This window comes from Salminus brasiliensis, chromosome 16 (assembly GCF_030463535.1).
Source record: "Salminus brasiliensis chromosome 16, fSalBra1.hap2, whole genome shotgun sequence".
In the NCBI taxonomy this organism is placed as follows: Eukaryota; Metazoa; Chordata; class Actinopteri; order Characiformes; family Bryconidae; genus Salminus; species Salminus brasiliensis.
Window position 1 is genome coordinate 27,705,413 of NC_132893.1, and position 27,115 is coordinate 27,732,527.

At 40.6% G+C, this 27,115-nt stretch overlaps 2 protein-coding genes and 1 non-coding gene across 3 annotated transcripts in view; 1 reads left to right on the top strand and 2 right to left on the bottom strand.

The window, feature by feature from the left end:
- The window catches only part of cdc42se2 (CDC42 small effector 2), a 45,744-nt gene extending 27,008 nt beyond the window's left edge, over nt 1-18,736 (bottom strand). The window contains exon 1 of the mRNA XM_072659333.1: nt 18,461-18,736. The gene's annotated coding sequence lies outside the window, so the exon portion shown is untranslated. The remainder of the gene's footprint in view (nt 1-18,460) is intronic.
- Nucleotides 18,737-19,527: 791 nt separating this feature from the next.
- lyrm7 (LYR motif containing 7) lies at nt 19,528-22,702 on the bottom strand. Its single transcript, XM_072658905.1, has 5 exons — nt 22,658-22,702; nt 20,975-21,047; nt 20,378-20,448; nt 20,017-20,098; nt 19,528-19,914 (listed from the first exon to the last, which is right to left on the bottom strand). Exons 1-5 carry the CDS (start codon nt 22,682-22,684, stop codon nt 19,844-19,846), a joined length of 324 nt encoding a protein of 107 aa, XP_072515006.1. The 5' UTR covers nt 22,685-22,702; the 3' UTR covers nt 19,528-19,843.
- Nucleotides 22,703-24,976: 2,274 nt separating this feature from the next.
- trnam-cau (transfer RNA methionine (anticodon CAU)) lies at nt 24,977-25,048 on the top strand. The gene has a single exon. It is a non-coding gene; the product is annotated as a tRNA-Met (tRNA).
- The last annotated feature ends 2,067 nt before the right edge of the window (nt 25,049-27,115 follow it).

Here is a 27,115-nt window from a genome sequence, read left to right on the forward strand (position 1 = left end):
TGTTGTTAGGACAAGGGGGTGTGTAACCATTATTAGAGAAGAAACAATGCTTGCGGCTCTTTGTTTGTCCAGTGAGCTTTGCCCCAATGTACAAAGGCTATGGCTTATTTTGCTTATTTGTTTTATTTTTATATATAGAAATTGTGCTTTGACATCGACAGATTTATTTGGATTGTCATGTGATTTTATTATTATTAAATATTTTATTATTAAAATATCTGATGACATAAACACAAAACCCATAGTGTGGCCTTGATGACTGCCTCGCATAGCTTTGTCATATTTTCATATAGTGATGATTAAAAAAAACTGCTTTCCACACATTCTTTTTTTTTCACCTGAACGTCACCAGCTCACCTAATTTACCATCATTAAGCACTGATTTCCCAAACCAGGTGTTGGATGATAACTATAAATAATACTTGACTCCCATGAGGAGAGCTTTGGAGATGTTTTGATAAACACAGTGATGTGAATTCACTACTTTATGTATGAATGTCACTTGTATTAATATATACTTGAATATACTTTCATTTATATTAGTGTTTTACTGAGAAAACAAACACTCACTGCCCAGATTTTTATATACTGATTTACACAATACAGATTCTTTCAAGCACACAAAAACACCTGTGTAAGAGGGGTATTGGGGTGTGACACAAATATTATATTAAAGACATTTTCATGTCATTTTCATATAAAGTATGTATATCAATATTCTGACAAAATGCACCATTACCAGCAAAAACCCTTAAGCAGAATGTGCTGCACTACATCCAATCAAACAGAGCCACCTACAGTCTTTGCAGTAAATCAAGCAGTAGTTCAGTGTTCTTAAGTCATGACAAGTCCCCCATATGGTCAGAAAAGCAGAATCTATCACAATAACAAAATGCATCACGATAACAATAAAATATCATCATACCGCCCAACTGAACAATTCTCAACAATTCTTCAGTGAATCTATTAACAAACCCCTTGATGGTACATTGTGTCCTTTATTACAGTTTCTGCAGATGCAGCACTTTTCACAGGCCTCATCTGCGGCAGGGGGGCTTAAGGCTACCATATGGCACCAACGTAATCTACTAATCTTTCACAAGATGGCAAGAAGAGCCAGTAAATCACTCTTACATAACACATAGATTACACACTCAAGGAGTATACAGCCAATAAATGATGGTTGTTGTAAAACAGGCGTGTCTTGAAGACACCAGCATGAAAATCCAATCATCAGTGATCAAATGAAGACAAGCAGACTCATGAAAATCATCAGATTTAGACTGCAGAAAGCATGACTGCCCCGAGGAACCAGCTAGACTCAATGTCTGTTCTGCCCATTTAAATTGTAAATGAAAAGCCATAAAATGAGGTCACATTTGCAAAGTTACACTGCTATGGAATTCCTCTGGCAGGATCACACTGGAATAGTGGACATCATTCATTCATTCATTCATTCATTCATTCATTCATTTTTCTGGGAGCTCCAGTGCATCTGGCCAAAAGACTGCACTGTGGCATTACAGTACTCATTATACAGCTCCACACAAAAGCAGCCTGGCCATCTGCACAGGCATCAATGCTCTTCCTCTCACTTCCCCTGTTCTACAGCCTGCCAAAGGAGGGATAGGGAACCCTCTCTGTTCCCTCCATCTCCATTCGTCAGTGTTCAGTCCAGTTATCCTGACCTGCTTTCCTCTTAATTCATTTCCCTCTGTCTGCCTGCCGGCGTGCCTGCCCATCTCCCGCTCTCTCTCTCTCTCTCACTTAGATATACGATTTCTCCTTCAATTCCATGTATTCCTACTGTGTATATCCTGGAAGGAAATCCTATCTTCTCTTTCTAAAACCGACAGGGGTTTGTTTTTATTCTCTTCATCTTCTCCCATTTCTGTCCTCCACGCTGCTGCCCATTTGGAACTCGAAATCTTTCCATATCTTAGTCTGAATCTTTCACAGCTCTAAACTCTGCCACATCATCTGGCCATAGTTAAACACGAATCACTAATCATTTAGCTATTCAGCTAATGAATATTATTACATATAGGGAACCAGAGAGAGAAAGAACCCATTAAGAAACCACAGAGAGAGATGAAGTGAGAGACATACAAAGAGAAAGAGAGGCTGTGAGAATGACAGAAACAGTCTCAGATAGTCTCTTTAGATGCACTTAGGACTCTGAAAACTAGGGATGTACCGATACCACTTTTTCCTTTCCGATCCCAGATTTTCACATATCTGCCGATACCGAGTACCGATACCAACTCTGACTTAAATTCTCGACAGATGGCTATAAATCCTGACAATCCCTAAAAATAACAGCATGTACTGGTTGACGAACTGCACATTTAAAAAGTTTCAGAGCTATGAAAAAATAAAAATCAGCACAATGCAGTAAGCAAGCAGGAAAGCATACTCTTGCTATGCTCGACCAAACAGCTTTTTATTTGGTGTCTAAAATTCATATTTCATAATAAGTACACGTCTCTATGTAAAATAATACTAAACTTCAGTGTGTGGCCTTAAAACAAGCTGCTTAAACTCTTAAACTTTTGGTTTTAGAACCAAAAACACATGGAAAGAAAAGGTGCTAAAAGTTCCATTAAATGTCTGTTTAATGGTAATAACAATTTAAGACTGGCTGTTTACTGGTTGTTGAAACATTTGGTTTCATAAAATATTCAAATCAAAATTTTCTATGTTAAAAAAAAGAAAAAAAAAGTCAGTATGCTTTATGGTATCGGTATCTATTGCCGATACCGATACTGTGTGTAAGTGCCGTTATCGGTGCAACACTACTGAAAACACATATTCTCTACATCATCACATACTAAACTCTCCAAGCTCCAAGCAGATGCTCCTCTGATCCTTCTGGATACAGTAATACAGATTATATGTGTCGGACTTTTGAGTAAAGTTTTGCCATTTTCCACACTGAGGTTTTACTTCTTATTCAGATTGTAAATAACAGGTGAATTATATGAATACACAGACTAAGGTTAGCAGAAGATTTTATTGAAATATCTACAAATCCACACACACACACACACACACAAACACACACACACACACACACACACACACCAGTTCTACTCCATGTGCTAAGTAGAACTGGTGTGTGTGTGTGTGGATTTGTAGATATTTCAATAATTTGATTTCAATTATTTCAATAATTTGATTTCAATAATGAAAGGTCCACGTGCTGATGTCTTCAGTTAATGTCCAGAAGTAAAAGAGCAATTTTTAATTAACCTGAAAATGGCATGAATAAATATATAACCCTTTTATTTATTTGGTTTTTTTTTCTTTTCTTTTTTTTTATTTACTTTTCACACTACGTGGGTGGAGGGGGGTGTTGGATGAAAAAAATAAATAAACATATTGATTAAAAAGTATATATATGATTTCAAAGCTTCAGATCAGGGCACTTGATTCATTTAGCTTTAACAGTTTGACTTGCTCAGCATTAGCTTATAAGAAAGAATGAATATATTACATCTGCTAGGTGATGTCAAAGCCTGTGTGCCTTTAAACAAACCAAGCACTGAATGCATAAGTCTCTGCCTTCCCTCTTCCCTTACATAAGGGGTAACTGCACACTTATGTAATGCCAATAACAATCTCAGCACCTTCAGCACAACTACAGCATCCCTCTGAGATGCACGATGTGCTAAGAAAATAATGTTACCAGAACATGAGAGCTGACAGCCACTGCCATTAAGCTCACATAAAGGCCTACTGATTCCCATCAAGCGTGCTCCCACACAAGGTCATTCCTGTGCAAGAGTCATGCTTAATATGCACTCAGATCACATATCCTGCTGCAACCTCCCTCAGCTCCTCGTCCTCACCCGCCCAAGAAACGCTGTCAGCCCTTTTTTTCCGTCTGAGCTTAGCACTCTGTTTTAGCCAGACAGGGAAGTGGCAAATGAAAATGGAAACTAAGAACTGAACAAACATCACCTCGCAATAAAGGCCTGGTTCCTTAAAGTCCTATCACCATATCTGCAGTTACACAAGCTTACAAGATTAGACGCTACATGGGTAGAGGACCGACTTGTTTAGGGCATGCAGCGCTCCCCTTACTTTGCATGAAAACAAAACCTGGCATAGTTTTGCCTACTGGAGCACTGCAAACCAAGCTATTCTGGACTGGAGGTCACACCAGATATGCAGCATCTGTGCGTGCAACAGAAAGGCATCTGGACTCCGTCCAAAACTTCTCCTACCATCGTGCCAGGGGCCACTCTGGTGACGTCATGTGCTTTTCTTGTCTTTTTTTTTTTAAACAGCACCGCTCCAGACAAGCTGGTCATTTATGGGAGCGAAATCACAAGACGATGGAGTCACAGGGTTTCCACGACTACACACAGATAGCTACGCCTGAAGCCATGAATTTATGTGGCTTGTCTCGCGGAGTCTGTCTCCTGACCCTTTAAAAGAACCCCATCAACAACAAAAAACCCTGCTGCTTCCGTCTTAGATGTTCTCTGAGGCAAACAAGAACATAAACACTGATTTTTTGGTCTAGATTTGTTTGTGGGCGTCAGTTAAACAGTGTTAAACAGTTTTTCAGTTAAAACGTGCTTACTGTTAGAATATTTAAGCACACATAATACAGAACTTTCAAGAATTTCAAGACTGCACTGTTGTTGTTAAGAGCTTTGTACAGAGTGGTAGTGCTCTGTAAAGGCTCCCCAACACAATTTATTTAAGAACCTGATATTTTCCCCTCACAATCCTCACTGCCGCTTGACAGGCACCAACAAAATCAATTTCCTCATTCATTCCCATTCAAACGCTATTTTTATTTTTTTTTAAATCTCCAAAAAGAATCAATGTGTTTCCAAAGCTTAATAACAAGACAACAAGGCAAATACTTTAATAAGCAAACTTTTAACGTTAAAAGCCCGTATCAGGATTAAGTAGCGATAAAATACATGCGAAAGCATTATTACACAATCAAGATGGAAAAATGGTAACTGGGGTCACTTAGGCTGCGTTCACACAACAGGTAAATTCAGCCCAAATCCGATCTTTCGCCATATGTAACACAGCTGAGTTATTCATGTGGCAGTGTGAACAACAAAAACACTGAATCCGACATTTTCAGTTCTCTGGTTTGATGAAATCAGGTGTTGAAATGTGGTACATATCTGATACGTGGCAATGAGACTCCGTCTGAAAAGACAGATCTGAATTCATGCGACTTGTACGGCAACCCAACCTGAAATTCGAGAGGGAATGAGAAGGGAAAATGGACGGCAGCAGTGAGTGAGGTTTTCAGGTGGCAGTGTCAAAGGAAAACAAACGAAGCGAAGTTTAAAGAAACCAGGGACGCCGAATAACAAGTCCTTTTCCCAGCAAGCTCGAGTGTATTCTCGGTGCGCTAACAGCTACTGGAAAGCCTTGACAGCTCACGTGAAACATTGCTCTTCAGACAAATGTCGAATATAGGTCACAGTAAAAAGACGGTAGGCCCCTTAGAGCCAATCCTTATGCTGAAGTTACGGATCGGACTTGCCGACTTACCTACAATGTTCCAACATGCTGTTCACCTTGGAGACCTGCTGCGGATATGGGTACGGCCCAGTGCGAGACTTCTATTGGCAAAAGGGTTAGGGCAAAGTGACCTCAGACCTCATCTCTACTGACCTTGTAATTAAGGATCAATGACTACTACACCAGACCTCGACAGTAATGCTAAACTGTAAATTTCTCCTAAAAGTTGTTGGTTCACAGAGACTAATGACCCTCAGAGTAAGCAATGTAGAATATTCAAGGAATGCTCAAGTCAGCATTAACTAGCAGCGGGAGATCTCAGCAAACGGTACAGAAGTTCAACACACAAAGATGACTATAGGGCTTCCTTTTCTAACTATGTATATTTAAAAACAATTGATTGATTTCCAAAGAGATCAGATGTTTTTCATATAGCTCCAAAGTTGACTTTTTGCTGCTGTTTTCTCCTTTATTATTGGGTTTATGTGGGGACATTAGTCAAGATTCAAGAAACACAACTAGGGATGCACCAATCCACCTTTTTCTGTTCCGGTACAGCCGATACATGAACTTTGCGCATCGGCCGATTCCTGATACCATTGTTGAATTAATAACCATCTGGGAGAGACTTAAGGCAGCAGGATTGATGTAATCATTATTTTACTAACGTTATAAAACATACTGTTACAAATGAACAAAAAAATATATATAACATAAATGAACCCGATTTCTGTTTATTGGTCACTAAAATCAATAAGTGTGCTGGACCTTGGCACAGTGTCATCTGAGCTCAGGACTTTTATTCTGAAATTTAAAGTCTGTGAGACTAAAGAGGAGCGAGTAGCTCCTCCCTTCTCGGTTCTCCTTATATGGAAGACAAGCTGGATTACTAGCTAAGAGAGGATGACAGGGCGAGGGCACTCTGACCCTGGGTTATGAAGCCTAGATTACCGGCTGTGCGAGAATCGGGTTCCGTGGATGAATCAGTCTTTTGAATCAGACTAATTATCCGATACCCGACCCAGCTAATTTTGTTAGTATTGGGACCGATACTCGATCCTAGTATCGGATCGGTGCATCCCTAAACACAACCTCTCGCAGTGAACACAAAAAACACTGGAACAACGTTTCCCTTTAGATCTGCCTTTCAGGTCATTCCCAGCCATGAACACAAAGCACACCTCGGAAATATTTTTTTTCAGAGAAAATAATCAGGTCTAATCATGTGCCTCATTTTTCACCAACAATACACATTTTTCTTGGTATTGTGGTGCCGTTTGGCCGGAGCAAGCATCAAACCCCCGAGTCTGAGAGGCATGATGGTGTTAGCATTTTACCCTGATATGTGGTGCTGTTCACTACGACATTTAGATTATTGGTAGTGAAATTACAAACACTAAGAATTCAGCTTACAATGATTTGTGAGAATAGTCCAAAGGAAACTGTCCGATAGTTCTAATCAGTCTTTATCAGTCACGGCCGGTGTTAGCTGGTCTGCATCATTAGTTGCAGCTTACCAGTATCTCTGAAGGAGGTTCACCCAAAGCTTTCCTTTACTTAGCTCTATAAGTGACAGAATGTTATGCCAGTAATAGGGCACTGAAGGTTAATGCTCCTTTAAAACTTCATATGTTAATAAAAATTGTAGAGTAAGAGTAAATGAGCCAAGGGGGACTTCTGGTTGTCATTTTCAGATGTGTTGCTTATTAAACATATACATTGAACACATCAAAATCTATCACAACTATTCATTTCAGTTATTAGCCCATCACAAAACTACAAAATCAGACATCAATCTGGTTACTGCTGTTTTTCTAGAGTGCAAAGAAGTGCTCGGCAGTGCTTTTTACCATTTTAAGAATCAAAATGACCATACCATAAGAAAGCAAGAACAGATAGCAGGGTTTCTAACCAAAGTAACCTCCTTCTGTTTATGTGAGCGGAAAGTAACCCAGTGCACTGGAGACATGAAAGTACACACATGTGGTGTACACAGCCACTGCAAATAAGGTTGCCACAGTTTGAAGAAACAAGGACATGACATATACTTCTGTGCAAACGTGAACGTGATGAATCATAATGAATCTACATCGACAAATATCAGTCCGGAGTGTGTACCACTACACACACACAAACACACACACACACACACACACACACACACACACACAGGATGTGGTTAGACTGCAGTGTTGTAAAGGAGCTAGGAGCGGATTGGTCAGGGAGGAGAGTCAGACTGAATTATCACACACTGTAAAACAGTGATTTAAGAAAAGTCTCTACTAAACTGAACCAGTCAGTCCAGAATGTCTGATTATAGAAACTGATAGTACAAATAAATGGATTTTACTGAATGTATTAATCAGCAGCTCATCTGATCTAAACTGTGTGACTGGATTACTTACATAAACACAAATATACTGAATACTGAAGTTACTGACTGATACTCAGCATTAAGAGACTTGGGTCGGATCAGGAGTCGCAAAGTAACCTGATAATAAATAATCTACAGCTCTGTTTATCTTTCTGAACACATCTGACTTTTTGTTCTTTGTTCTAGATCCTTGGTTCCTTACAGCCAAATAGTTTGAGCCTGATGAAGATGCACAGGACTAACATGTTGGATTCATTCATTTTACACATTTATCCGCGACTACATGGATTTATTTTATTAAAAACAATCATCGTAATGTTATCTCAGTGTTACCATATTCACACATATTTCTTATGTGTGTAGATAAAGCACTGCAGAAAGCATCTGTATTGATTCTTTGCAAGAGGTGGGCGATGTGGTAAAATATTATATCACGATATTTACAGACATTTTTCACAATACGCAACATTTCCTGTGATACACGTGATCGCAGAATAAAGTGACAGACAGTGACTTTTATTCCAAAGGTGCTGCACCAGTCGAATTACACTGTTTGTAATGAAACGTGCAGTCGATCAGTGCTTAACAAGTTTAATAACAATGTCCTCAATATGCTTAGAAAAGCTTTTTTTTAATCACAATAATAAACTTGATCACGATATGATAAAATATCGACATATTGCCCAGCCCTATTCTGTACTATAAGACCAATGGCCGTTACATAAGTGGTCACTGTGCTGAGAAATGCCTATGGTATTTTGCATATTTTCATGATGCACTATGGGCATTAAAAAGATCTGAAATGGTGCAGAGCTCCGACACGGACACAGAACAAACAACTGCAGACAAACAACTCAATCTGTACCCCTCACAAAAACACATGACCAACTGCTTCATGCATTTCATTTGCATTACAGCTTGCATGAGATGCTGCTTTTGCCACAAATGCCACCAAGACTACATATTTGCATGCCTGCTGCACTGGTAAAGAGTTGTTGGGGATTTCCCACTACCTGCTGCCAGAGACTCATCACTCAACTAGATCATAATGTACTAAGCAGATTATGTCATTACAGTGCAATACTCCTCAGTGCAATGGTCCAGAAACATGGTCCAAGTCACCGCTGTCTGCTTCTACTGCTATCTGAAAACCGAGCGCGCTAAACGTAGCCTGGGGCGGAATGAATCAACAGGAGGCTCCAACGCTGAACTGTCAAAGCCTATTTCTCAAGTCGGTCTCATTAAAGGAGAAAAGCGCTATTCTAACTATCTGCATGTTCAGCTCAGCTTGACTCGAGAAGCAAATCTTCATTAAGTGAGGAATGCATTACCATGGAAACCAGAAGAAGTTGCCAGTAATTGGCTGCTGGCTACTGGCTTCATTGAAAGCAAGTGACTACAGCGGCTGCATCTGCGTCATGAAGGTCAACATCTTCTCTCATTTCAAGTCTCTGATGACCAGCACCTACTCCTTAGAGGGGCCTGAGCTTGACAATGGTGTGCATTTCTTGCCATGAGTAATCAGCCAGGGTCTGCATACTTTAACGTGACTGAGCTCTGTATGAAGTGCGATAACCGTCTGGTTCTTTTCAGAAGCAGCACGTGTGCTGACTGTCATCCAGTTGAAGGACGTTTCTGCAGAAAACCCTCAAAAGAACTGTAGGCGGGTCTGTATTCTGTGTTGCAGGTCAAATTGAATTAGTTCAGTCCAGTACAAGTCAATGCAACAGTCTGGCTGGTCTGGATTTTAAAGAACACTTACTAACTAACAGATTTTCGAGTATGGGTGGCAAAAACCAGGGGCACCAACATCTACTATATAAATATAATCATTCATCTACTAGATAAAGTGATCAGACACACATATTAGAAGAAACATTTATCTTCTAATGGTAATGCATTACGCTGATAATAGTAAAAATAAGAGGTAAATCTGAGAAGAATCTATATTTATTTGGGTTATTAGGACAACACTCGTGAGAACTGTCTAGCACTACATAACCGATCCTGGAGTCATACTGGTGTAAAGTCCTGTAATGCACCTCTACTGTCTCGGTCAACTTGCTTCTTACACTTTCAGTGACGGTTCAGTATCAGTCAAAAGTGCAGAAGTGCACCAAAGTTGCTTAAAACAATTCCTCTTCCTGACTGTAGGAGGAGCCCAGGAGCAAGAAATACCAGTTCTCGCATATTGCTGCTTTAATATTAAATCTAAACCATTTATTTATGGAAGGAATTTTGCTAAATCAGTGGAACTGAGGGGAACAGAATTGCACATAATTAAAATATCCTCAACACACTGAGACATTGACTTCCACTGGACTGTAAACCCCAATTTTACCTGCAACACAGAAACATGTGTCTACGGTTTTCACTGCAGCCACGTCCTTCAACTGGATTACAGTCAGGACACCATCATGGACTGCTTCTGAAAAGAACCAGACTGTTATGGCACTTTATACAAAACTCTGCATTACAGTGAGCAGACCTCGATTGGCCTGAAGTCAGGATTTGGCCTCTTTTGATGGACAGGGTGCGAAGACGTAATGCTCTGGGTGTTTTTCCAGGGCAATATGACGAGCATGGCTTTCCAGATGTGAGGCTCTAGAGTTTAAAGCCACTTCCTCATAGGCCTGGTCTCAGTCACTCTCAGGGTGCTGATATAAAACACACTCATCATGGTCCGTTTGTAATGAACAGGCCAGGGAACGATATGCACTTTATGAAAGTGATTGAAACCACATCAGCTGAGAGGTAAAATATGCATTTCCCAGTCATAACTCCTATCTTTGGCTACAGTAGAACTGCGGTTCCTTTCTGTAAACGTTGAGACTATGAGAAAGAATACAAGAAATGAGCTTCTATGTCTTTGTGACAACTGGTTGTGGTCATTTGGGAAAATCCACTTACTCAGAAGGGTCCACTTACTTTCCACTAGAGCTAAAATAGTAAACTCAGCTCAACGTGGGCACACGAAGCTCACAAGCATCCAGAATGAAATTCAAGCTACAGCTCCACCAATTTTGAGGGACGAGGTACAAGCTGCTATTACATGCGGAATCCCTGACCATTATGGAGACTAGAGGTCTTAAACATGGGAAGATTTCCTAAAGAGAAACATATGGGGTCTAAATTAGATTAGAGGGTTACTGGGAGCCCTGCAGTGTTGACTACAAACACGGTGCCTAACAACATAGCGCAACATGCTCTCAGGGAAATGGAATGATACGTCTGTATGTGGTGGCTTGCATCACTTTCTTCGTGTACGAGGAAAATACACTGAGCACATCTACTGGTTTGAGAAATAATGACTAATATCCTTTGTACTAAGACAGATTTCATGTGCTTACAGGATCCGGACTACAGTAAAAAGAAAGTTGCCAAAATACCGTGCCAAAGAGGTTTTTTTTTTACATAGTTGCATAGTACATTTACTTTTACATTTAGGGCATTTAGCAGACGCTCTTATCCAGAGCGACTTACAAAAGTGCTTTGCTATTTACCCAAGAAAAACCTCTAGCTAGTTTGAAAAGGCAAAAAATTCAAAGATACCTCTAAGTTTAGAGACTACTAAGCACAAGTCAATAAGGAGACCACTCTACTATTCGCCCAAGTATTCTCTGAAGAGGAGGGTCTTCAGTCTGAGTTTTAAGACAGCGAGCGTTGGACTCGGCCGTTCGGACACTCAGGGGAAGCTCGTTCCACTACTTTGGTGCAGGACAGAAAAAAGCCTGGACGCTTGTCTTCCGTGGATTTTGAGGGATAGCGGGTCAAGCCGAGCTGTACTTGAAGGCCAACGTCAGGGTTTTGAATCTGATGCGGGCAGCTACAGGAAGCCAGTGGAGAGAACGCAGCAGTGGAGTGACATGGACAGAAAAAAGCCTGGACGCTTGTCTTCCGTGGATTTTGAGGGATAGCGGGTCAAGCCGAGCTGTACTTGAAGGCCAACGTCAGGGTTTTGAATCTGATGCGGGCAGCTACAGGAAGCCAGTGGAGAGAACGCAGCAGTGGAGTGACATGGCTGAATTTAGGAACGTTGAAGACGACCCATGCCGCTGCCTTTTGGATAAGTTGCAGGGGTCTGATAGTGCGCAGAGGGAAACCATCCAGAAGAGAGTTGCAGTAGTCAAATTTCTAGAGAAGAAGGGTGGAATTCATAGTGAATAAGCAATGTTGGTTTGTTAAAACCTTGCGATGGATAATACTTTGGAGAACCATTTTTGTACATGAGATATGAGAGAAGTTCTCTTCCTTGAACCTTTACAATATGTGGAGGTTCCTTGGCGTAATGAACTGATGTAATGTCACCGGGCAACAAAAACTCTCAGAGGAAAGCGCCGGGTTTTCCGTCGGGTTATACCTTGCCAAGCCTACGCCTGGACCAGCCAGCATCACAGTAAAGTGATGTGGGGAGAGTGAGCCAATTGTGCGCTCTCTGGCTCAGGCTGCTGATGGCAGGAAGTATGTCCTGAGAGTCCAACCAATAGTACCTGATTTTTCATTTATAGTGTATATGCAATTTGCTATAAATATATTGTCATATAATTTTTGATAATAATATTATAACTAGGGGTTGCACCAATCTGATACCATATTTGTATTGGTATCAGCCTGATACTGGCAAAACTCACTGAATCAGAAAAAAAAGTAGAATCGGGTCCATTAGCCTAAACTATTGTGTAAATGCATGGTTCAAGCCTACATGCTGGTATTCTAGGCTTCAGAACTCAGGATCAGTGTAACGTACAGACAGGTACACACATTATAACAAGCAGCAGTAATCAACCTATCTGACCATGTGTTGATGTCTTTACAAGCAACAACTCTGACCACAAGTGTACAGTAAATTTATGATCACAATATGGTCGAATTTGTATGAATATCTAAATTCTGTTCATATTCACCTCAAATCACTTCAAATTCAGGCATATTTACATAGCCTAGAATCCTCTGTAAAATATCATGGCATGTGTGACTCTCTCTTATAAATTCTTTGGAATTTGTAGGTGAATAAAGTTGAATGATCAAAAATCATTGGGTAATTTTAGTTTCATGAAAACTGTGTATGTGGTTTTTTATGAAGAACTTTCTTCTTAAGAATGGTTGGTGATTCTGTGGACCCTTCATAGGAAAAGCGTAGACCACAATTCTTGTCTGCAGATCCAAGCTGATAATAACTAGAAAGTCGGCCATGATGATCTCTGTGCTCAGGTTTAAGCAGACAATGTCCAGGGAGGCTGGCAGGGAAAGGTTGCTGCTGTGTACGCCAGACAGATAAGACAAACATGTGCTTTTTGTGAGGAAACACCCTTCTTTGGCTCTCTTCATGAAAAGTGCCAAAAGCTCCTGTGTCATTTTTTTTAAAGATCTTCATAGCTGATTTCATAAAAAGAAAAGTTTCCTGATTTATTCAGGTTGGGTTTAATGACTTTGATGATAGTAAACTGCACCATCACAGCTCCTGACGCCAGGGCTAAAAAGCACTGTGGTGACACTGATAAGGAACTGAGCTTTAGGTCACTAATGTCGCCACAGTCGTGGTGATGGCAGACAAGAATGTGACTATGCTGACTGAAGGACTTTCCTGACTGTGCATCCAGTAATCCAGGCTGGAGAGGACATTCATGACGACAGCAAAAGAAACACATGCCTCCCATGGCTACCTTATTTTACAGTACACTGTGTCTACAAACGTCCCTAAAGAGCTATAGCTAAAATAAGTGATATATCTGTACATCGGTACACAAGGCCTCATACCTTTTTTTTAAAGTACCAAATTATAATACGCAAACCACTAAGTAATACATACAGAGATATAATTAGCGTTGTTTGCTTCTTTCAATATCTGTGCTTTGACATAGTCTGGAATGCAACCTACGACCTCTGCACAAGCTGCCATGATCATACGTCTTCCGACACATCCAGTTTTTTCCCCATTAACAAGATTGAGAGATGAATTCTTCATATGAGATCATAAAGGCTGTATTGAATTTCATGTTTTTTTGTGTGCACAAGACAAGGGAATTTCTGAAGGAACACTCTTAGCGATAAAACAATCGCGCCTGTTTTTATGCCTTCAACTCTCGCCGTATTTTCCCGTCTCTTTTTGGAAATAAGTTCCGAAATCCGTTTTTCCAGCAGCACTGTAGGTCGCTTTTGAACAGAATTGCCAATTTACACAAAGTTTTGACATGTCAAATTTTCATCTTCCAGTAGTCCACTGTTGCAGAGCCATTTTCTACAGGCTCAGGTCGGCTCAGCTGCTGCTTCTGCAGCAGGATATCCCTTTTTTTCAAAGGATATCATTTTAGTTTTTAAAATGAAGACATAAAAAATCATAAAAAGTAATAAATAAAGATAAATAAAAATAAATAAAAATAATCATCCATAAAAATAATAATGCAAAAGTTGCCATTTGTTGGCGATAGCAAGTTAATTAATTATATTACTTACCAAATAATACTTTTGGTTAACATTGTGACCATTTTAGTCGCAATCTGGAGCCCTGAACTGTAAACATGATTTGCTAGGCCGTGTAAAGCAGGAACCTGGTGATACGATACCTATTACAATACAAGGGTTACAATTCAATGTATTGTGATATTTTGCGATACTGCGAGCAAGGCAATATATTGTTTTGGGTCATTTTTAGATCTTTATTAAAACTATCATAATACAAAAAACAAAACACAAATAGAGTAAATATGAGTGTTTTGGTACAATGACAATATTCTTTTGCACATTTATTTTATAAGACTTTGTAAACATTGATGCATTTACTTTATTATTGCAAACTTAAATATAATCTGCATTTTTAAATTGTATTTTCCCCCCCATATATTTGCAAATTAATGTGAGGTTCAATATTATCAATATCACTCAGCACAGAGCTCAAAGGTCTTTTAAAAAAAGGCTGGGACACTGGGTATCACTTCACTCTTGAAACTCAATATTTAACTGAGCTTAATGCTATGACGCGTTAAGACCCTGGATCCTGAACGCTGCATTAAAACTATGAGCAAATCTGAAAGTACCTCACTTCCCAATTTAATGGTAAAGGTCACATGTTCTGCTCTGACTAAAAACCTGAGAACAGTTTATAGAGATGAACTATTTTTATGAAGACATGATGGCATAATTAACATCCACAGGCTCCAAAATAGGAGTGGGAATGACACTTAATGTCTTCATCTTAAATAAATGTTAAAAATGTCGATGATGAGGTGCTGTAAGCGTTGGCTTTCCCCAGATACGACATGGGAAATTAAAAGATTTAGCATTCTGAGTTAGAGGTTCTGTGAACAGCTGTTGGTATTATTAGACTCTCTCAGGCACCAGAACTATGAATTGAGAGCCTGATCCAGATATGACCTCATTCAGCCAGACTAATCACTATCGCTATGGAGATAATGTATCAGTGCACATTTTGGCTGGACAGAAACAAGCATCCGTTCAAGACTGGAACCTGAATACACTGGTTAAACTGCATTTACACAAAGCTGACACCTAATCGATATCGTCCACCACTGAAGAGTGCAGTGTAAGGTACTGGTTTAGGCCTGTGTCTGGAATTTAATTTCTGCTATTTCTTCCTAATTCAAAGTAGGACGTACCGTTTGCATGTTTAGTAAGAAAGTGTAGCAAGGTTCTATCATACTGTATGCCAAGATACGCCCAACTAAAAAAGTTAAAAAATAATAATAATTAAAAAAGACTATGGATTTTGATTTACTGTTAAACAAGTTTTTAACTGAACTCCTCTCTGGACATAAGCTAGGTACGGTTCTCTGTACCTGAACACTAGCTGCTATACTCACTCCTGCACTCAACACTCATACTCGTTTGCCTATGAGACACTGTTTACAACACCAGCCTGGTCTTCACCAGCATACACTCCTGAACTCACAGTTTTACCCTTCATTTACCTGCACAGCTCATCCATCGCTGCTCTGCATATTTATTCCATTTTCTATTACTATAGTAACTAAGTGTGGGTTTGGGTTAGGGACCTTAATCCCCCACATATTTTATATTTAGTGTATTTGTACTTACTGTCTATGCACCCCGTCTCGTGTTTCGTCTATTGACCTTGCGCTGCGCTATTGTCCTACCTATTCTGCACCGGAGCCTGTATTAGTATTTTGTATTTTGGTTCCAGAGAGGACCGAGGTTGTAACAGAGGGGTGTATGAGTGTGAAGAACCTTTAGAACAAAGAAAAACAGACATCCCAACAACTACCCTCAGTAGTGAAATCAAGATGATGAACAGTCTGTGTCCAGTACAGCGGGGGGATCCGACAGTGCATCACAGCACGACGTGGCGATGATGTAGTCTGTGCAGCTTCGGGATTTGCCCGTTTAACTCTGGACCTTCAGTTGATCTGAAATAGTACTCAATGGGCCCCTAGACAGCAAGTTTAGACCTCTATTCATCACATGCCCATGAGACATGGTTTTCAAATCAGTGCCAAACACGTTACCATGAATAACATGAACAACTGTACATCTTCAAAATGTCACCATCAACCTACAGAGTGACGAGACTGTAAGACAAAACACAGCACTGATTAAATTCATTTGACTTCAGGGAGTTAAAAGGTCATTAGGCCCAAAGGACAGCACAGACATACGGACAGTTCCATTAGATCTGTGAAAAGATGACCACACCATGGTGGTTACATGGTTATTTATGCTTTTATTTTCTTTGAATAACACACTTGAGCCTCATCATTAGGGATGGACTGATATGGGAACTGTGATTACTTTTAGCAAAGTGTCCCTAATTATTCTCCTCTTCCAGAGTTCAATAAATATATCATATAACACTGGTTGGAAATATCATATAACATGTTTAACATGATGATATGATTGTAGTATAATTGTGAATGCCTATTCTTTAGCACTGTCATGAATAATAATTCAGGGATAATTTGCTGATTTAGGAAATGTGGGCTGATGCCCACTGATATATCTGATATTTATCATGTGCATCTACCGTACAGAACGACTGCATTTGTAACACTACAGAAAAACATATCTTAGATACCTCATTAAATGCTTATCTAGCTGGATATACAGATGTAAGCAAAAGTTAGGGCACCCCCTAAGTGAACAAATCCTTGACACAAAACACAATTCTCATACATTTTCATGCTCAGTTACTGTTTATTTTCTGACTTTTACTAATAGAAAAAAAATCCAAACATGTAGTGTGTCGTGTGCATAGGCTATTTTTCCTAAAATATGTTAAATTCAGCAAATTGGATGCAAATACCTGAGGTTCTGTTAATGTACCACTGAGAAATCGCATGTAAACAGCGCAAAACATGTCATTTAAACTTTTGCCTGTGAACATCAAAGGAGAAGAAAAAAGACCATCTCAACTTTCAACACAAGTCAATGTAAAAAGATCTGAACCCAAGTAACGGAGTATTTCTACTGGTCCGTTCATCAGGCAATCTGGACGAATCAGGAACGTGACACAACAAGATTTTCACAAAAGTGACAAAAATGGAAAAATGGCGATACAAGGTTTACGCCTGGCAGCGACACATGGCATCAGTGATACTGGTGACTTGAGAAATCACAGCTGCAGATGGGTGAATGGGATCAGTCCTATTACATCACTTCCACTGCTTGGGAATCCAGACAAAGCCCCACAGACCCCCCTCCAACACGGTGCTGCACGCTGTAGCCCATTCCAACAGTGCCCGTCCTCTGTTTAGACTGAATAGGATTCACACACTGTGAATGAAACGGCTGTGGGAACAATCTGCTTGTGATGTTACATTTCCCACCATTACAAATCTGCCTGGATGCTCTGGGGACAGGTGAACTGACTCATTCACCATTACGTCCCTGACAGGTTGCCACCACACACTTGACCACGAAACAGGGCTATTTCATTAGATGGGGGGATTACTGAAATGCTTTAAACACAGGATAGGCTCATTCTGGAAGTAGCTTGACCAGTGCAGGATATTTGGTAGGATTTTTTTTTAACCATACTGCAATGACACAATGCCTATGGCTGCTGCTCCCACAACCCAGACTGCAACTGCAAAGCCCAACAATGCCCAAAAACAAAAAGCATGTTTTTGATTCATAAAATTCAGCTGCAGAGTAGAAAACAACATGACACTAAACCCTGAACGCATTTAAAGTGTCGTTCAATAGAAAATAAACAGCTCAAATGTGCTTGAGTTGTCTCCTGGTTAGAATTTCCGTTCCACCTTAAATAGCGCAGCCCTCACACTGCCGCGCAGCACTCCCACAGTGGCGCCTGACCCCATTTAAGGTGGAATGGCGAGTTAGACCAAGACGCTGGTAAATCAGAAGCCAAACACAGCATTTTCAGCACAGATGAGTTCAGGGCAGTGTCTAGCTATTTGATAACTAGCAAATAACCACTACCATTGCCATAAACCTGGTTTCTGGATGATGCTTTGTGAAATAAAGCTTCGTTAGACCGCTACACCGGGTGATGTTTTCCAAGCCCAGTAGATATCTAGCTACAACCACCGCTGTACTATAAGCACCCCCTGTTCACGGATGCTTGGTAAGATAAAAATAAAAAACACCTACCTTGCTGTAATTTGGACGGTTCCTCCTCAGCTCCTACACACGCAGGCTTGTCTATTTCCACCTGTCTTCGAGCGGTCTGAGCAGCAGCAGCTGAGCGCAGGAATCAGGAGGACACCCAGACAGATGAGGAGGAGACGGGCAGTCCACACCAACCGACCGCTAAAGCACGACTTGCGGAGGCGACAGCACACTAAACAAGCCTTGTAGTAAAACCAATGACTGCAGCCGAGAGAACAGACAGGACTTCACCCGGGTAAAACACTCCCATCAACGCTCCTGTCTGCTGTAACACGCAGTGGGAAATCAGCGCCCTCTACAGGCCGCTCCTGAGCGGTACAAGATGTTCCAAAGGGAAAGCGGTGATTAATTATTCAGAGGGGCCTACTGGGAACAAGACACTGGTCCTACTGGGGGCTTCCCGTATAAATATTTATTAAATATGATACCTTTAATTAAACATTAGAGCATTGTTTTCTAAAACTAGCAAGACAAATGGTAATAAATAAATAAATGTAGAGGGAAATAAATTATAGTAAATGCAAAAAATGTCTTCCATGATCTCTAAACAGAACAAATATATGGTCACATTTGAAATTAATTAAAGTCATTAAAATACAAAACATGAGAATGGTGATATATTCACAGTCAAATATCTAAAATAAATGTAAAAAAAAATTAATATCTTTGCAATGTATTCTCAACTACAAGTGGAAATATGTTGTCGCAGATGTCACAACTTCATCAGAAACATACCAATAGAAAATCTTTTTACACCGACTGCCATTGAAAGTTAAGGCTTTTTCCTTCTCCTGTAAAGTTACCATTTTATAGATATGGCTAAGGCCCTGTTAAGTTTCATCTGTTCTCTACACCATTCAAATGAGATCTATATAGGCAATGAATCCATGAGTATTTACCTTTTAAGGTGTATATTCAGTAAAAAGCAGAAGACTGCTCTGAAGGCAGTATGGCAGAAATATCAAAATGCTTCAACTACAAGCAATAAAGGCACCTAAAAAAATTCTGAGAACTGTGGGGGAAAAAAAATAAAACGATGATAAACTCCAAACATTTCATCCATTTTAATCCACACACTTGAAAGAAATATGTACAACAATTACTCAGCTGTAATGCATTTTTACAGCCGTTCTTACTTTGCAAACAAAACATTTACAATATTTTCAAATTGTGGAGAAATTAGTCAGGAAATGAACAAATCTTGGTTTGTGTTTTTATAGATCTTGTCAGCGTGTATATCGTCTTCTCCTCACGGTCAAGAGAACATGCCCAAATGCAGAACATCTCTACATCAACTGTGTTCAGATGATTTATGAAGAGCTCCATTTGTGAGAGTCCAGCAGAGAATGGGTAAAATCCACAATCTCAGGTTTTCTTTCTAGGTGCGTCACAGTAAGGCATGTTGTCTAAAAGATTGCTCTCCCGAGGTCGCAGCACTGCAAATGGAAAAAAAACACAGTTTATAACAATCACTAATCACAGGTATTACACTAATGCTGCATAACCAAAATGTATCATGTCTGCAAAGCAAAACGTACCAAGTGTTTTTTCTCCAATATGCTCTGCTTGCATGACGTTCTCACGCAAGATTGTCTCCACTGCTCTGCCCATCTTTATCATCTGCAGGAAAATTTGCGACGTCAAAAAACACCAAGCAAAACAAATCCAAATGTAAAATACCATTCTCAGAACTGCAAATTCATTAACGAAAGAATAAACACTTACACTACACTCTTTGTGCTGCGATACAGAACCACCAGAGCATTATTTAAAGCATGGGCCTTTCTCATTGGCTGCCATGTTTCTACACTGAACCATTGTCCTTACAAAAGGACCCTTTAAAAGTGTAGTCAGGTCTAAAAACATAAATAAAAATATTGATATTCAATAGGGACATACCTCTTGTACATTTTCTTCTGATGTCTCATTCTTATTTTTCTTAAATTCTTCATTGATCTTTAATCTAGCAGCTGCATGGAAAGAAAGAAAGGGGCATTAAGCCATAAAGCAACCAGGAAGCTACTCTGGCAATGTTCTACTAACTGCATGTCTTTAAAAATCATACATACTTTACTTTCATGCACTGTATTGTTATTTGGTGCATTTCCTTAAAATACACATGAGCAGTGATCAGCTTCATTTAAAACAAAGGATTCAAAAAGCCCATTCCATGTGTCAATCAGAATCAGTATCAAAGTTCACATACACAAGGAATTTGTTTCCAGCTGTTAGTGTATCTCTAGTATTAACAATATACCGCTACTCTACATATAATTTACAGACAATACACAATATATCGAGAACAATAGCATACACAGTATACATAGACTAGACCAGGGTATTTCGATACAGTGTGCTTTACAGTGTTATTCACAGAATAGCAATGTTTGTCAACCCTGGTTCTGGAGGAACATTTTAGTGGATGGCCTGCTCTAACACAGGCCTGCTACTCTGAAAGGACTTGTTAATGAGCTGATGATTCTACATTTGACCTACCTGTCAAAGCCCTGTCATCATCTTTAAATACTGTCATCCGTGTTCGATGCAGAGCTTTAAAAACTCGCAGCACCTGAAAAACACACACCACTTGACTAATCTCCAAAAACAGTTCATAAATGAACTATAATCTAAACTAGAAACTAACATTTGAGTGATACTAACTTATTCTGAAGGAAGGCTACCCAAGATACCCAAGATCCCCTGAACTCTCATATCAGCATTCCTTCTCCCTGGAGAAAATGAACTAGAGAGCATTTTGAGATGCTACACAAGGCACTGCTTTATCTTTGGCAAGCTGCTTTAGCCTAGCGATCAAAGACCTAACTCTACCTGTAATTAAGATCTAAGATCTCTGTAATCATATTTTTACTAGTAGAAACTCTCATTTCATACATTTTACTAGTAATAACATAACATCAGATCCACAGACCTATAAAGCTCTTCTGACTTATCAAATTGCCAAGACAATACATCTTTAATGTAACTGTCATATGATAGCACTGATGCACATACATTTCTCTATAATTACAGATTTATGTGTAATAAGTCCAATTAGAGACATATACAATTACTTTAACAGTAGAAACTGTAATTCCAAAAAGATCTACACTGTAATTCTAACTAATAATATTTGCAACTTTAGACATTATCATTCTCATTAGTCCCAATCATGATTAGTAAGAATGTATTTACATATATGTGGAATGAGACTTTTTACTAGTCAGAATTACAGTGAAGATATTTGGAATAATAAATTCTACAAGTGAATTCTAATAGTGGCACCTACACACAGTATCGGTAATATCGACAATAGAGAGCACCGATACCAGGACGCTTACTGACACACTATATATATATATACACATACATACATACATACATATATACACACACATATTTGTGTGTATATTTATTAACATAGATCATTTTTCTTTGCAGACTTTGTTATAAAACCAAACAGTTAAACCAGTAAAAGCCAGACATAAATAGTTATTATCATTAAACACACATTTAATGAAAGCCTAAAGATGAGTTTCAGCAGGAATGTGAAATTGCTGCATAAGCACTTTTTGTTTCTAACCTGACTTATTTTATTTCACTGCTCTGAAATATGATTTTTAATCATTTTTAATCATTTTTATCGCTCAGACTTCAATTGTGCAGTTTCTCAACCAGTAAATGATGTTCTTTCAAGCTTATTATATCTTGTTTGGAAAGAGATATAAAAAAGTACAACCTATAAAAAGGTGAAGACTATGAAGATCTCAGACTGTGAAGAGGTCAGGGGTATGGGTGCACCCCTAATAAACTGAACTGTGCTTTCTATTTACAAAAATGTAATTACAGATGAGAGAGCAAAAATTCATACACATCAATACGCGGCCACACATTACAGTCTAGACCACCTAAAACCCCAGGGGTGGACTCACAACCTCAGGAAATCCCTGTTAAACATTAATAGTATATAAAAACAGCATCATATGTGGTCTATACAGGCTGTGGCACCAGAAGAACTAGCGAACAGCCTGGAGAGACAGACGTCCCTCAGCAGAGCAGGCGTGTACAAAACAGAAAGCTAAATCAGTGACACGTGATCACTGAATAAGTAATGATGTCTTCACAACGACAGAACTGTAGATCTGCTACTGACACCTTACAATCACCACAACATCAACTAACCTTCAAGCGTGTCCCCATCTTCAGCATACACACTCTTCCTTTAGAAAAACAGACCACTGCAATCTTTCACGATCAGAGCCTTACAGTGCCACCTTCTGGCGTGGAGCTGTTGTGGGCAGGACGGATAGGGTGATTAGTTGGATGAAGGCTTGGAAGATGTGTTTTGTAGCAGAGTGGCGCAGCGGAAGAGTGCTGGGCCCATAACCCAGAGGTCGATGGATCGAAACCATCCTCTGCTAAATATCTCCTTTTCTGGACCATTGTGTTGGACATGACATTTTTTCTTCAAAACTTGACTTCAATTTCACATCTGCCTTAGAATTGCAAACTCCAACAATTCTCGTTATTTTATGCTGCCACAATGTGGATCTAGCAGAGTGGCAGTTAATTAAAACACTTGATTTTGGGTATGTAGTGTTCTGAAATCCACCTTTTCCTGGTCAGCACCAGTGGCCTAATGGATAAGGCACTGGCCTCCTCAGCCAGGGGTTGTTGGTTTGAGTCCCATCTGGGGAGCACTACAAGCAGAGTGGCGCAGCGGAAGCGTGCTGGGCCCATAACCAAGAGGTCAATGGATGGAAGCCGTCCTCTGCTAGACGTTGTCTCTTTTTCGGGACCATTGTGTTGGACATGACATTTTTCTTCAAAACTTGACTTATGGATAAGGCACTGGCCTCCTAAGCCAGGGATTTTGGGTTCGAGTCCCATGTGGGGTGTATTACAAGCAGAGTGGCGCAGCGGAAGCGTGCTTGGCCCATAACCCAGAGGTCGATGGATCGAAACCATCCTCTGCTGGGCGTTGTCTCCTTTTCAGACCATTGTGTTGGACATGACATTTTTTCTTCAAAACTTGACTTCAATTTCACATTTGCCTCATCATTGCAAGCTCCAACAATTCTGAATATTTGATGCTGCCACAATGTGGATCTAGCAGAGTGGCCTAATGGATGAGGCACTGGCCTCCTGAGCAAGGGATTGTGGGTTCGAGTCCCATCTGGGTTGTAATGCGAGCAGAGTGGCGCAGCGGAAGCGTGCTGGGCCCATAACCCAGAGGTCGATGGATCGAAACCATCCTCTGCTAAACATTGTCTCTTTTTCGGGACCATTGTGTTGGACATGACATTTTTTCTTCAAAACTTGACTTCAATTTCATATCTGCCTCAGCATTGCAAGCTCCAACAATTCTGGATATTTGATGCTGCCACAATGTGGATCTAGCAGAGTGGCAGTTAATTAAAACACTTGATTTTGGGTATGTAGTGTTCTGAAATCCTTCTTTTCCTGGCCAGCCCCAGTGGCCTAATGGATAAGGCACTGGCCTCCTAACCAGGGATTGTGGGTTCGAGTCCCATCTGGGGTGTACTATAAGCAGAGTGGTGCAGCGGAAGCGTACTGGGCCCATAACCCAGAGGTCGATGGATCGAAACCTTCCTCTACTAGACATTGTCTCTTTTTCGGGACCATTGATTTGGACATGACATTTTTTCTTCAAAACTTGACTTCAATTTCACATCTGCCTCAGCATTGCAAGCTCCTACAATTCTTGTTATTTTATGCTGCCACAATGTGGATCTAGTAGAGTGGCAGTTAATTAAAACACTTGATTTTGGGTATGTAGTGTTCTGAAATCCTCCTTTTCCTGGCCAGCCCCAGTGGCCTAATGGATAATGCCTTGTCCTCCTAAGCCAGGGATTGTGGGTTCGAGTCCCATCTGGGTTGTACTCCAAGCAGAGTGGCGCAGCGGAAGCGTGCTGGGCCCATAATCCAGAGGTCAATGGATTTAAACCGTCCTCTGCTAGACATTGTCTCTTTTTCGGGACCATTGAGTTGGACATGACATTTTTTCTTCAAAACTTGACTTCAATTTCACATCTGCCTTAGAATTGCAAGCTCCTACAATTCTCGTTATTTTATGCTGCCAGGGATTGTGGGTTTGTGGGTTCGAGTCCCATCTGGGGTATACTCCAAGCAAAGTGGCGCAGCGGAAGCGTGCTGGGCCCAGAGGTCAATAGATCGAAACCATCCTCTGCTAGACGTTGTATCTTTTTCGAGACCATTGTGTTGGACATTACATTTTTTCTTCAAAACTTTACTTCAATTTCACATCTGCCTTAGAATTGCAAACTCCAACAATTCTCATTATTTTATGCTGCCACAATGTGGATTTAGCAGATTGGCAGTTAATTAAAACACTTGATTTTAGGTATGTAGTGTTCTGAAATCCACCTTTTCCTGGCCAGCCCCAGTGGCCTAATGGATAAGGCACTGGCCTCCTAAGCCAGTGATTGTGGGCTTGAGTCACATCCGGGTTGTACTCCAAGCAGAGTGGCGCAGCGGAAGCGTGCTGGGCCCATAACCCAGAGGTCGATGGTTCGAAACCATCCTCTGCTAGACATTGTCTCTTTTTCGGGACCATTGAGTTGGACATGACATTTTTTCTTCAAAACTTTACTTCAATTTCACATCTGCCTCAGCATTGCAAGAGCCTACAATTCTCGTTATTTTAGGCTGCCACAATGTGGATCTAGCAGAGTGGCAGTTAATTAAAACACTTGATTTTGGGTATGTAGTGTTCTGAAATCCACCTTTTCCTGGCCAGCCCCAGTGGCCTAATAGACAAGGAACAGGCCTCCTAAGCCAGGGATTGTGGGTTCGAGTCCCATCTGGGATGTACTACAAGCAGAGTGGCGCAGCGGAAGCGTGCTGGGCCCATAACCCAGAGGTCGATGAACTGAAACCATCCTCTGCTAGACATTGTCTCTTTTTCGGGACCATTGAGTTGGACATGACATTTTTTCTTCAAAACTTGACCTTAATTTCACATCTGCCTCAGCATTGCAAGCTCCTACAATTCTCGTTATTTTATGCTGCCACAATGTGGATCTAGTAGAGTGGCAGTTAATTAAAACACTTGATTTTGGGTATGTAGTGTTCTGAAATCCACCTCATCCCGGCCAGCCCCAGTGGCCTGATGGACAAGGAACCGGCCTCCTAAGCCAAGGATTGTGGGTTCGAGTCCCATCCGGGATGTACAACAAGCAGAGTGGCGCAGCGGAAGCGTGCTGGGCCCATAACCCAGAGGTCGATGGATTGAAACCATCCTCTGCTAGACATTGTCCCTTTTCCGAGACCATTGTGTTGGACATGACATTTTTTCTTCAAAACTTTACTTCAATTTCACATCTGCCTTAGAATTGCAAACTCCAACAATTCTCGTTATTTTATGCTGCCACAATGTGGATCTAGCAGAGTGGCAGTTAATTAAAACACTTGATTTTGGGTATGTAGTGTTCTGAAATCCACCTTTTCCTGGCCAGCCCCAGTGGCCTAATGGACAAGGAGCTGGCCTCCTAAGCCAGGGATTGTGGGTTTGAGTGCCATCTGGCTTGTATTCCAAGCAGAGTGGCGCAGCGGAAGCTTGTGGGTTCGAGTCCCATCTAGGTTGTACTCTAAGCAGAGTGGCGCAGCGGAAGCATACTGGGCCCATAACCCAGAGGTCGATGGATCGAAACCATCCTCTGCTAGACATTGTATCTTTTTCGAGACCATTGTGTTGGACATGACATTTTTTCATCAAAACTTTACTTCAATTTCACATCTGCCTTAGAATTGCAAACTCCAACAATTCTCGTTATTTTATGCTGCCACAATGTGGATCTAGCAGAGTGGCAGTTAATTAAAACACTTGATTTTGGGTATGTAGTGTTCTGAAATCCACCTTTTCCTGCCCAGCCCAATTGGCCTAATGGATAAGGCACTGGCCTCCTAAGCCAGGGATTGTGGGTTCGAGTCCCATCTGGGTTGTACTCCAAGCATAGCGGCGCAGCAGAAGTGTGCTTGGCCCATGACCCAGAGGTCGATGGATCGAAACCATCCTCTGCTAGACATTGTCTCTTTTTCAGGACCATTTAGTTGGACATGACATTTTTTCTTCAAAACTTGACTTCAATTTCACATCTGCCTCAGCATTGCAAGCTCCTACAATTCTGGATATTTGATGCTGCCACAATGTGGATCTAGCAGAGTGGCAGTTAGTTAAAACACTTGATTTTGGGTATGTAGCGTTCTGAAATCCACCTTTTCCTGGCCAGCCCCAGTGGCCTAATGGATAAGGCACTGGCCTCCTAAACCAGGGATTCTGGGTTCAAATCCCATCTGGGTTGTACTCCAAGCAGAGTGGTGCAGCGGAAGCGTGCTGGGCCCATAACCCAGAGGTCAATGGATCGAAACCATCCTCTGCTAGACATTGTCTCTTTTTCGGGACCATTGAGTTGGACATGACATTTTTTCTTCAAAACTTGACTTCAATTTCACATCTGCCTCAGCATTGCAAGCTCCTACAATTCTGGATATTTGATGCTGCCACAATGTGGATCTAGCAGAGTGGCAGTTAATTAAAACACTTGATTTTGGGTATGTAGTGTTCTGAAATCCACATTTTCCTGGCCAGCCCAAATG